The sequence below is a fragment of the Bolinopsis microptera genome, chromosome 2 (assembly GCF_026151205.1).
Source record: "Bolinopsis microptera isolate Bmic1 chromosome 2, MBARI_Bmic_1.0, whole genome shotgun sequence".
Classification (NCBI taxonomy): Eukaryota; Metazoa; Ctenophora; class Tentaculata; order Lobata; family Bolinopsidae; genus Bolinopsis; species Bolinopsis microptera.
This window is the reverse complement of record NC_087073.1, coordinates 12,499,766-12,512,860: the sequence shown is the minus strand read 5'-3', so window position 1 is coordinate 12,512,860 and position 13,095 is coordinate 12,499,766. Positions and strand designations below refer to the sequence as shown.

The 13,095-nt window shown below is 39.6% G+C and overlaps 3 protein-coding genes across 6 annotated transcripts; 1 reads left to right on the top strand and 2 right to left on the bottom strand.

Annotated features, from left to right (window-relative positions):
• Positions 1-25: 25 nt before the first annotated feature.
• Positions 26-5,423, top strand: LOC134826574 (uncharacterized; the record flags this gene model as incomplete). Of its 4 annotated transcripts, none has more annotated exon segments than XM_063838997.1 (8): positions 26-170; positions 301-447; positions 637-774; positions 3,727-3,889; positions 4,038-4,207; positions 4,335-4,535; positions 4,861-4,980; positions 5,150-5,423. In XM_063838997.1, coding segments are annotated over 8 exon segments (1,225 nt in total), but the record flags the coding sequence as incomplete, so codon positions are not given.
• On the bottom strand, positions 935-3,192 carry LOC134826367 (tubulin alpha chain, testis-specific-like). The gene is made up of 5 exons (XM_063838714.1): positions 3,092-3,192; positions 2,529-2,813; positions 2,150-2,389; positions 1,651-2,025; positions 935-1,564 (listed from the first exon to the last, which is right to left on the bottom strand). The coding sequence occupies exons 1-5, from the start codon at positions 3,092-3,094 to the stop codon at positions 1,106-1,108; spliced, it is 1,362 nt and encodes a 453-aa protein (XP_063694784.1). The 5' UTR covers positions 3,095-3,192; the 3' UTR covers positions 935-1,105.
• A 1,252-nt stretch (positions 5,424-6,675) lies between the features above and the next one.
• Positions 6,676-9,056, bottom strand: LOC134826635 (solute carrier organic anion transporter family member 4A1-like). The gene has a single exon (XM_063839091.1). It carries the CDS (start codon positions 9,034-9,036, stop codon positions 6,901-6,903), a length of 2,136 nt encoding a protein of 711 aa, XP_063695161.1. The 5' UTR covers positions 9,037-9,056; the 3' UTR covers positions 6,676-6,900.
• Between the last annotated feature and the right edge of the window lie 4,039 nt (positions 9,057-13,095).

The window sequence follows — 13,095 nt, the reverse complement described above, 5'->3', positions numbered from 1 at the left end:
ATTTATCTTACCCATATGCTCTCAGTTCGGATGAAGAAGAAGATGAATCCAGCCCGAGGCGGTCCTCAATATTAGTCACGCCTGGTCCCTCTCCCCGTAAGGAAAAGAGAATCAGCTTTGCCGGGGCAGTTGACAAAGTCTTCAGAGTTGTCACTCCCGAAATACTTAAGGTATTGAACGTTCCTAAATCCAAATAAGCAAGCCTCGGTATTCAAGAAATGATTGAAGACTCAAGTTCAATTTCGACTTATTTAAAACCTAAACAACTCTGAAATTTCTTCAATATTCCCTCTTCTTCAGAGAGACCTCGCAGCGACATTGGGAATGCCCACTCCTCCCAATTCCAGAGATGTTATCGATCTTCCAGAACTTTCTAATATGGATGGGCTCAGTCCAGAGGAACGGTTTAGTGTATACGAGGAGAAGATCCTCCAGTTCAGAGATCAGGTTATTCTACATGCGTACATATTGTACACATGTATAATATTGTACATATGTATACACATACATAGTGTACATATAATGTATTTCTGATATCAAATATTTTAAGTTTATTATTAACAAAGATTCTTGTTCATCACCTAACATTATTATCTAGCGACTTTCATATCATTAAAAGCTGTGCATTTTAATCAGGCATTAAAGATAGTGTCAGAAAACTCAAGGTTAAAGAAGTTGGTGTCCGAACAAAGTGCACAAGATGTGGAGACTGTCCAAAAGCAGGCTCAACAAGTCCTTCAAGAGAACCGCATCCTCATTAAGGAGCAACAAATGGTGAGATACTACTTTTATCTTGATTTATACCCTTGGGGCACCTTTAAACTGTCAGGAACATTTGAACCTTTTAATTTGTATTTTGAGCTTAATTTTAGCTAGTTTATCATTTAGTTGAAGTTTATTTATATTAGTTGATTCTTGAAAGAAAATAAAAACATTTATATAGTGGGGTTTACAAAACATCACAAGCTGGGAACAAAAGCAATTTTAACAAATTTACGTGACACAAGTAAAACAGGCAAAACAGAACATTTAAAGAGCAACAAAGGATTGAGTCTCGTAACAGAACGCGTGGCGTCGTCTGTCACGTGATATTGACGGTAGTTGTTTAGTATTCTTCTTCCTCTTCAGCATCTCCCTCATCCTCCGCACCCTGTTCAGTACCAACCTCTTCGTAGTCCTTTTCCAGAGCAGCCAGATCCTCTCTAGCCTCAGCAAACTCACCCTCTTCCATTCCTTCTCCAACATACCAGTGGACAAAGGCTCTCTTGGAGTACATCAGGTCGAATTTGTGGTCAAGACGAGCCCAGGCTTCAGCAATGGCGGTGGTGTTTGCCAGCATGCAGACAGCTCTCTGTACCTTGGCGAGGTCGCCATTTGGGACAACAGTTGGTGGCTGGTAGTTGATGCCAACTTTGAACCCGGTGGGACACCAGTCGACGAACTGAATAGTTCTCTTGGTTTTGATGGTGCTGATGGCAGCGTTCACATCCTTGGGGACAACGTCTCCACGGAAGAGAAGACAACAAGCCATGTACTTGCCGTGTCGGGGGTCGCATTTTACCATCTGAAAGAGTTGAAAACATTATAACTACTGTATATTATTCACAATCTGACCAGGATACTGGTTGCAATGTTGTTAAATATGCTAACCTGGTTGTTGGGTTCGAAGCAAGCACTTGTTATTTCCTGAACAGAGAGTTGTTCATGATAAGCCTTCTCTGCAGAGATAACAGGAGCGTAGGTTGCCAGAGGGAAGTGGATTCTGGGGTAGGGAACCAAGTTAGTCTGGAACTCAGTAAGATCAACGTTCAGAGCACCATCAAATCGGAGAGAAGCAGTGATGGAGGATACAATCTGTGCCATGAGTCTGTTCAGGTTTGGGTAGCTAGGTCGTTCAATGTCCAGGTTTCGTCGGCAGATGTCGTAAACAGCCTCGTTGTCGACCATGAAGGCACAGTCGGAGTGCTCGAGGGTGGTGTGGGTTGTTAGGATTGAGTTGTAAGGTTCAACTACTGCTGTTGATACCTGAAACAAACATATTGTTTTATCCTCAATTACTAGGGTATTATTACTACTCTGATCGTACCAATCTATCCAGCTGTGGGGACTTTTATAGAATTGAATTTTTATTAAGTTTACAAAACGTTACCTGAGGAGCAGGGTAGACAGCAAATTCAAGTTTACTCTTCTTGCCGTAGTCCACACTGAGTCTCTCCATGAGGAGAGAAGTGAACCCAGATCCGGTACCTCCACCGAAGGAGTGGAAGACGAGGAATCCCTGGAGACCGGTGCACTGGTCGGATAGTTTCCTGATCCTGTCAAGAACTAGGTCTACTTGATCCTTTCCTACGGTGTAGTGACCACGAGCGTAGTTATTAGCAGCATCTTCCTGTTGAGATGGTTTGTTACTACAAACTAAGGATTGGAATCTTGTATGATTCAGTTGCAAGTCTGATCGAAAACCAGCTGTATGTTTCCCTAGATATTGATGAATAGTGTCTTGAAGGTTTGAATTTAGATCTGCTAACCTTGCCAGTGATGAGCTGCTCAGGATGGAAGAGCTGTCTGAACTTCCCAGTCCTTACTTCATCCACTACAGTCGGCTCCAAGTCAAGGAACACCGCCCTCGGGACGTGTTTTCCGGCCCCAGTTTCGCTGAAGAAGGTGTTGAAAGAGTCATCACCGCCCCCTTTGTTGTTATCAGGAGACATGTGACCGTCAGGCTGGATGCCATGCTCCATGCAGTAAAGTTCCCAGCAGGAGTTACCGATCTGGACACCGGCTTGTCCGAGATGTACCGAGATGCATTCACGCTGAAAAAAACGGATCATTGCTAGTCCATAACTTATTAGAGGGATAGTTCACGAAGTAATTACAAGGCTGAACACCTTTATTGAGTTCAAAAACCATCTCATCGTCTTGAAAAGTGTTGAATTCCCGGCCAATAGGTCAAACCGGCTCTAGAACGTTTCTTGACCAGATCTTGAGCGGTTCTAAACCGATTCTAAACCGGCTGTAGAGCTGTGATCCGTGTTTAACCTATTTAAGATGTTGTTCATGCCAAAATTCCCGAACTCCCAAGACAACTCACCATGGTGGATAGCTAGTTTAGCGATTACGAGTTACGAATCTAAAGTCGACTATTTAAAAATGATTCTTTGCTTGCGCATGTCAGATCTGTTTTCCTCAACTGCTATTTCATTTGTCCGGATAGGGCTCACATACAATCTTCATCCGATTGGTCAGATCTTGTCACGTGACTCGTGACACGTCACTGATTGGACCACTTCCTTCATCTCTATAAGGACTTATGAGAAGATTACAGGAGTCGTTTGCTAAATACCGTCATTAAGATCTCGCTGGATTAAATTTAATGACCCTCATTGTTGAGTATTTGTGTGCAATGTGGGAGACACACACCGCGCCGTCAAACTAAGTAACAGGCAGAGCCAAGGGAGAAAATTAAACCATACTTTAACTGAATTTCACCCTGAAACAGACCATGAACAACGTCTCAAATCTTCCTTCAGGGAGAATTATTCTACGAAATCATCCGATTAAGAAATACACATGTTAATAAACTCCTCTATTTAGACTCAGTAACTGGATGATAGCTGTGAGTTCCAAGACAGACAAAATAATCGCACTACACAGAAAATATATCGTCCAGTCGTAATTTGTATTATGACTCACCTAGTTTTGCCAACATGTTTTGTTCCTCTTCAGAACGAAGCCCGGTGGCAGGAGCTGATAGAGGAGAGAAACCAGGAGGTTTTGAGAATGAGAGCAACTTGTTCAAACATGGAAGATCAGAACACGACTCTCCTCAAGCGGTGTGAGAAGTTGGAGGGAAGGAATGAAGAGCTTAGGGAGGCGTACAACAGCATCGGTTAGAAATCAAAACTGTATCCGTCGATACTTGTCACTTGTTATCTTCAACTTGATTCTAATGATGGGAATATTCGGGGAGTCATCAATATTTGCCAATAATTCTGGTATTTTTCGATTTTCACCCGCTAACCTTGTAGTGTCCACAGTTACCCAAGCGGACGACTTTGTTCCTGTCTCCGCTCACCTGAGCTCGGTGGAGGGATACAAAGTAGCTCTGGAAGAGCTGAGAAAGAGATATGATGATAACGTGCATGATAAGGAGGATGAGATGGAGGGACTGGAGAAAACAGTTGCTCAGTTGTCTGAACGCGTCGAGGTGAGGGGATTTTAGGTTTTAAACGGAAATGTGATGCAAAATATAATTCTTGCACTGAGTATGTGATTTTGTTCATTCGTTTTGTAAAGCACTTTACTGTATACTGTAGACTCAAATAAAACTCCAGGTATTAGAGGAGGATAAATCTCTTCTGGTTGGGCAATGTAAAGGACTGAAAGGAGCCCTAGAAAAAGCTCAACACAGCTCAACCCGTCACAAAAGAGAGGCAGTGCAACTAACGCAACGAATCAACACGCTCAAAGTGTCCTTAGCTCAGGCTATAAACATTGCCGAGCAAAGTACTCTTCACAAACTCGAACTTGCCGAGGTTTGTGGTCGTTTTACAGCTGAGAAGTTCATTTTGCCAATCTTAATTTCAAAGATCACAAAAAAAGTCTGTTGTCTTCAAAAGCATACATTTTTAAGCTTCATAGACACGTCATGTAATTAATATTTTTAAGCTGATTTATTTAACAGAAAGATTTGGTAAAGAATTATAATATCTCAACACTTCGTTTAATTTTGGGGATTTGTTTTCCATTTCGAATTGTGGATGATAGATTTAGAGAAAGATTTTCATACCTAATCATACACGGTCAACTTTCATTTTCCATTTGTGAGTTGCTAACAGCTTTATTTTAAAGATTTTACAGATATCTGATCTTCAAGAGAAACAGAAACGTTCTACCCACAAGCATAGCACCGATACCAGGGTCAAAGAAGTCAAGAAAATTGCAAACGCAAAGCTAAAATCCTGCGCTGAAATTTTACAGGTAGAATGTATATCCTCTATCAGAATAATTATATCTAGCTGCCGTCCATTATCGATCCTGGACTTGATAAGATGAACAATCCGTTTTCAAGTTTTCTTTTCAAAATAAAACAACCCATACTTGTTGAACATGTTCAAACTGGCGTTATCTTACACCGTATCCTCGTCAGGAGCGAGAGGAGGAGCATGATCGGAGTATCTCAAAACTGAACGACAGAATAACCAAGCTCAAGATGCGGTGTCACAACAAGGACGATATGATCCATAATTTAACGAACTCTGACAGGACTCACTCGCCCGAGTCCGCATAGATTTTAGTTTGGATGCTTCGCAGCCGAGAGCATAGCTCAGAGTTTTGTATAATTTTGTTTATGATGTAATTTCTTGTATTTGTAATGCTAATTTATATTATTGTTTGCCCTAACATTTTTAGGGCTTGGAAAATTGGAGATTTTTATTTTTGTTTCAAATTCAATTTGTCCAACGAACAGGTGATTAGAGAGTAATGGTGGGATGGGATAAAGGAGCTTAGAAAAGTAAAACAACCCGTCAGAAGCAGTGAATAAAAACGTTAATCACACCCGGTCTGACCAGCTAATATTCCGGCACAATACTCTTCACATCTCGAAAACATCCGAGGTATGTGTGTGTTTTCGGAATATTCCAATTACAAGATCTGTTAGTCTGCAAAATGACCTAATTTTGCATCATCGACACTGTAATGAATTAGACGATTTTTTCAGAAGATTGGATAAGATTTTGATTTGCAAATTCGTTTAATTAGGTTTGTTTTCATTTCGAATGTGACGTAGATTAGAGAAAGATTTAAACCTAAGTTACGGGTCAACTTTCATTTCGTTTGCTGAGTTGTAGTTTTTAAAAGATTTTTAGATATTTTGGCGGTCTTGTGCCCGATACCAGGTCAATTGAGTCAGAATTGCGAACCGCAAGCTAACAATTCCTGATCGTCTGTACATTGTTGTCGAATTAATTCCTTGAGATGCTAAAAACCGAACAAGTTTATTAAGTAACATGATTATCAATTTGCCAGATGCCAATAGTCCTAAGTCCATGTTTGATGTTATCTAGGAGTCACTCAAGTAGTGCGCACATACAACTGTTAAAGTTATGCTGTAAGTGTACTTAGTGTGAATTTGTTGCCAAGATGGTCCCAGATTTCCGGTCACTAGATTTCACTTATAGGAAAGCAATTATTCATTCTCATGGTCTTCGGTTAGATGTCAGACGATGACTGAAATTGGTTACTAGTGCATAGTGCGATCACAAAATTAACTGAATCTGCGACTTATCGAAATCAAGTATCAACCAGCAACTAAAAAAACACCAACATGTTACTGTGGCCAGCAATTTTTTTAATCATAGTTATACTTGCTCGTGATATTGATACTTATCATTAAGTTCAAATATTACGTAATCAATATTGTAGCAATTTTTCCCAGCTAATTACTTCAGCAGCCGGATACCCGATCGATTCCTAAATTGTATCACTATCAGAGTGAAATTAAGTGAAATTTGAATTAAAATATTTGAATCAAATTGTTATTATTCTAGAAGGTGAGAAAAGAAATTTGATTACTTAATCAGCAGCCAAACCCCCTCCCCCCGTAATCCCCCTCCACCTCGGCTGATTACGTAATATGTGAACGACCCCTAATACGGAAAATAATAGGAGATATCAAAAATGGGACAATAAAAATTAAATACGATGATCGAGTCACCAATCAGTATTTTCCCTTTTTCCTTTAAACCTAACTAAACTTATAATACACAAACAGATACAATATTGATTTAAGGTCACTGCAAATCACTTTTTATCAACGATTAAATGTGGCGCATTTTGCTTTAGCTCAGAGTTAGTCAGTAGTCTTAGAGTCCCTTCCTACAATATCTATTTATAAACTTAAGTAGCAACATAACCATGACAGTAACGTTTCACTTCACTGAGTTCAACTGTGGGCGCCCGACTATAATCCAATCTATCAGTCTCCATTCTGAATGAGGCCATTTTGATCTTCTTCCCCCTGTTGAACCCCACTACTCTGATCTTGTTTCTTACAATCGTCAAGTTCCTCCTCCTCCACCACAGCATTCTTTCCGGGTAGACCCACCAGCAGAGAAAGTAACAAACACAGCTCAGTGTTCGCATCATCACTCTCAGAAAGGTGAACCACAACATCAACCTATCAAGGTCGTACACCCAACAATTCCCTGTGGTTCCATCCTCTGAAACTCTCCAAACAGTGCAGAACTTGTCGATAACCCACCCGAAGATGACGGGAGCTGGCAAGGTGCCCAGTGCCCTTATTACAGAGGACCTGATGCCCTGTGTGAAGGTCCGGTCCATTTCACTTACCACTCTCTGGTAGATGTAAGCGTGAGCTGCGAACCCTGAAAACCCAACCACAGTGCCGATAGTGGTGATAGTCAGTGAGATGTACATCCTGGTGGGACATTGCTGGCCACACTGCCCCGGCATGGCTGTTTTAGAAGGGGAACAAGTGCAGTTGACATAGGACACCACCCTCCCTTCCTCCACCTCCACTTCCCTACACCCAGCATGACAGGGAGAGAAGTAGGTCACAGCACCATCACACACAGGCTGGTAGAACGCTGTGGAGCACGCACACTCAGAGTTACACTGGTCCATGAGAGTGGGGGAGCTAAGTTGGGTGGTGTTGAGTACGTCTGAGTATGAGACGTCCACACCGGCTAGCGTCTCAGTGGGACAGTATATCAGGATACCAAAGGTGAACGGTATGGCTAGCGCCGAAACGATAGCATAAACGAGCTGCAGCTGCTTGGGTTCCCATTCTTTAATTTTCATCAAGAACCCACTGCTAATGAATCCAATGCCGAATCCAATCATGCTTGAGATACCCATAATGCTCCCAACCGCTTTATAGTTGAGTCTGAAAATCTTGGCATACAGCTTCGGGTAATAACTGTAAGCGCCAACTGATAGAAAGTAGAAGATATCACCCACAATCAAGCAAGTCAAAGCTTGATTTCGAATAAGTCTTTTGAGAGCCGGTATCGTATCTTTTGTGATTTCTATAAAAGATCTCCCCAACTCCTCTTTCTTCTCTAACACTGTGGTGATGCCTTTCCGGACTTTTTCTTGTAGAACTTTTTTAGCCGCGGGCATTTGTCTGGGGTAAAGCAGCACGATGAAGCTGAAAACAAAGACGAGAATTGAAGGGAAGAACATGCCCATCCACCAGGCTCCTACCCACTCTTTGCTCCCTAGGGTGACACCCTCTGGAGGATCCAAGGTGACGTAGTACTGGAGAAATACACCTCCCAATATCATCGTTATTGGGTAGCCTAAAAAAGAAACAACGTAGAGGAAGGAGATCGCCACCCCGAACTGTTTTTGGGTGAATATCTCGTCCATGTAGGTAGCCCCAGCGATTCTTGGGGGTGCGTTTCCAACCCCTTGAAGCAGGGAACCGAGAACAAACATCCAAAAGTATTTGTGGTTCCTGACTGCGTAACCTTCCGATTCATTTGGGGTTCCGGTCGTTTGTTTAGTTGTATGAACCTCTTTGCATACGCCAAATCTGTCATTTTCAACATGAACTGTTTGATTCTGCTCTATCACCAGGTCAATTTTGGAGAGAATTGTTGGTTGTGGGTATTCAGCTAAAATTGCGGTTGATGCAGGAATGACAGCTGAAATGAAGACAACCAGCATTCCTAGACCAATCCACCGGACTTTCCTTGCACTGCAGTAGTTGCCTATCATCAGGGCTACAATAGTCCCGCTGATATCATTCGCCATGAAGATAACACCAGTCTGCTTTGAGTTGAGATTGTAAACTGATTCAATTATCGGTATAACCAAGCTCAAGATCCCATACGTCATGACCATGAAGAAGTTTCCAAAGGCGAAGAATCCCGCGAAAATGGCTGGTTTATTGAGACACTCCAAAAAACGGGGTCTCCAGCCAAAAAATCCCATTTGTGTGATTCTCCGGTCTGTTTCGTCCCAACTTTCCTCTGTTGTGAGCTTCTCGTAGTCCGTAGTGTCAGCCATGGTTAGACTTGTAATATGTCGTACATTAGATAAGTTTAATTGAGTTTAGTGGAATTGGGTGTTTCATATGATATTTTTTGAATAAATTATGAAAATAATGTAAACGTACGTGATTCATCTTCACCTGACTCACAATATCCATTGTTTTTGTACGTGACCAGTGACGTGACGTGTGTGGAATAGTAGTGTAAGTGTAGCTGTAATAGTATTAGTAGTGCAGTCTAGTACTAGTACTACTAGTATAGTGCGCATTGTACGAGGGACCCGTTCAAATTTATACTTATGTATGTGACCTTAATTCAATTGCACATACTGCAATGATGTGAATTTTTCCGCAAACTTCACAAACTGGAGATGAACAAAACGGCATTTGTAAAAACTCCAAAAATAGAACAAAATGAACTCCACCGGCTTGCACACGTACACACAAGTCGAAGTTTCAAGTAAAATCGATCCGCAATGATGAAAGTTGTTTACAAGATTCACAAAATTAAAAAAGGACGAGCTTAAAGATTGAATGAAAGGGAAATGAGAGGTATTCGAGCAGACGGAGAGTACGTACTTTGACGTTTACGAAGTTAAATAAAAGGTATCAGTTTTCGCGATGAGTATCGGGTAAGAAGAACTAACAAGATTACATGAACGCTTTTAATTTTACCTGGCGACCCCAAGCTATAATGTTCATAAACAGCCGAATAGAGATTCGGTGGAATGTGGAATTGTAAATGTGATATAATTACATTACTAGTTATACATTACTTATCATATTTTATTGAACTAAGGTGTAGAATTAGTATTGTCACATCCCATCAGTTCAATTCGTAACAGAGTTTTATATTAACAGGAAACGTAAAAACAGAGTCGATATATTTTAATGTTGCCATGGGTCTAGCAAGTCCCCATACATCGTGGTCCGGTAGTTTAATTGCGTCTGAATATAAAATACTTCCTTAATCTCTGATAACTGATTATGACTATCATAAAACATGTGATCGGTGTAATTGTCGATACTCAGTATACATTTTACTTTTACATTTTAGTCTAGCACTGGTCACTCAAACCAGTCTTAACTCAATCTGCTAAAAATGAATACACAGTATTCAAAAGCCTAGTACTTCACTACTAGTACTTCACTACTAGTAGGCCTTAGAATACTGTGTATTCATTTTTATTGTATTCGTATTGCAGTGCATCCAGAGCAAATTTGTATAATAATATTTTATATCTTAGTAGTCAGTTCATACTTCATTACTATCATTTCTAAAATTCTATTCGATAATCGATAGACTTTAAAACGCTAAAGAAAACAATTTGTCGGATTATTTGCCCGGTAAACAGTACCAGTGACCTTATCCGTGCGTCCTTCAGTTATTTTCATATTAATGATTAAAATATTTGACCAAAACCCATAATTGGGTAGAGTGGACCGCTGCCGGTGTCTCTCTTTCCCAAACAAAAGAAGATGATATCAAATTTAATTTGAATGACCGTCCGTAAATGCAAAATTATATCGAGAATGAAATCGATCGCTCGCTTTTCCCATTCATTCTCGGCTTACGAATCGTAATAAGTTTCGATTAATTACATCAATCACACATGCTGTCAAAATCTCTTTGGGTTTCTTTCGGGTCGATACCTAGTGTAAGGGGGTGAGGAATGTTGAATGCTGACTTTTAATGACAAGAAATGGGTCGGGACAAAATGGACAAAAGTCCCTGACCGAATATGCTAAGGATTGTGGAAGTAATCTGCAGCCTTTATTTTCTTACAAGATTTAGTCAAAAACTCGAAAGTTTCTTTAATTCTCACTGTTAAATTAAGTTTACCGTGCGTCCTTCACATAAAATCCTCTACAAAAATTATCATTTTGCCGAATTTTTTGCTGATTAAAGGTTGGACAAAATGTTACGATTAGATCAGGTTATTTTCTTCGTCAAAATAGATCTCTTTCTATAAGTATAATCAAGTTCCTGTTCGATTCCATTTCCAACAGTAAAAGTTACACTGCAAGCCCGATTTGGAAATTAATTGAACCATCACATTTGGTTTAACTGGGGTCCTAATAATAACCCTTAGTTCAAAAAACTAGTTCTAGTACATCAACTGCAAAGATTCAAAATAAGTGGTACCTGAAGACTGAAGAGATCAGAGGTAACAAATGCGTACGTTAAGTAAGTGATAAGATAAGGGTTTTTTCAATGTGCAGCTTTACACTTACAGTGGGTTGCCAGCTGTTGAACTTGATGTATTTAACATTATGTATTTAATATTATTACTAGTTGACCAGGAACGTATGACCATAGCGGGGAGCCAATGTGGAAAAATGGGGAAATAATGTTATGGGGAAAGCGGGCTGAGGATTTGAACATTTCCCCATTTCCGCACCCCCCCCCCCCACCGTAATATAACAGGATTACGGTCAATCCTTCATCGTAATAATTAAATGATAATACGACATATTCTTAACTAAGTAGTAATGATATTAATAATGGTTTTTCAAATTAACTACTTGTATAACAGTCACTAATAGTTACTAATAGTTATTAATCTTACTGTATAAAGCGAAACGGTATATATATGTTTATACGTACCATTTTACTGACACCACGGCAACAACTTAAACGCGAATTTCCGCAAAAACCATAAAAGATATACAACTGAAACTTTTTTGACTGGGTCAAATGCTTTAACGGCCTTCAGATCAGCATTTAAAAAAAATGGCCAACTAGAAATAGGAATTTTAGAGCCCAAAATTTGGATCCCCAAGTGGTGTCAAAAACGCGAATTTAATAGGTAATAATCATTTTAGTCACTTGAGTCTTGACACCATTTTCAATTTTAGGGTTATACGGGTTCCTGCTAGGTATAGATGAAAGAGGTCCCAACAAGGTCCCCAGGTAAATTGTAAGATAAAAGAGGAATTCATAGTGAACGTGTGAGAACTGAACTGATTTTACTGAGGTGATTCTGGTAAAACAGTGTTACTCAGACTCACGTGTCCCATCGGGGGCCCTCTACGTGGAGGAGTAGGGAGTTTAACTTGAGTTAATTGCCCCCGTATTTGTTTGGTAACTAGGTATTACTATTGTAATTGCACAAGGTTGGAGCAGCGCTAAAATTAAAAAAGGGGAAAAGAGAAACAAAGAAATCGCGGGGAAGGGAGAAATCATTGCCCACATAAAATATTGGATTATGGAAAATGGGCAATTAACTGCACGACTATTTACCGAAATGAAACAACTTAACAGTAAGTATACTATTGATTTTTTTTGTAAACTGTTGTTTTCCAGTACCCATAAGGGTTTTGAAACCAATATATAATTATAAACTATTAACTATACTCTATAGTTTACAAATACACAATAGTTTATCGAACTTACAACTGCAGTAGAATTACACTGAATGTTCGAAATTTATAAGAAAAGTCCAATCATAGTTGATTGTGTGTCCTTCTAAAGTATGGTTTCATTTGACCTCAAATATTAATAAACTTTTTGAGAAATTTTAAACATTGTAAAATTGAAAATTTAAATAGTACACAAAAATTGAAAAGTCAACTCTCAAGAGACTACTATTTTAGTCTCTTGAGTATTGACACCACTTTAGGGTTAGGCGGGTTCCTGCTAGTAGTTACTAATAGTTACTAATAGTAATACTAGGAGTACGTCATTCACATTGTATTTTGTACGTGGTTTCCTTTTCAATTTAAACAATGAACAGCACTGAAAAACAACAACAGTTAACCCGAACTTTTGCAACTGATTCTCACACAAATAACAAGGAAATCGAATTTCAAAAATAGGACCTTAGTTTTAAAATGTTGCGGTCAGACAGGGTTTAAGAGAATGGTAACTTGATCACATTTCAATGCTATTCTATAACAAAGTAAAATATTTGTTGGCAGCCAGTCTTCTTGCACAGAAATTTAATGAAACCGTTTAGCCTTTTATAGGTACTAGCGTACTGAGGCTAGCTGAGAGTTCCATTTGGAAATTTTATCTAGAAAGGAATTACGATTCAGGACAACGTACCAAATTTACAATCGTGTACAAAATAAAG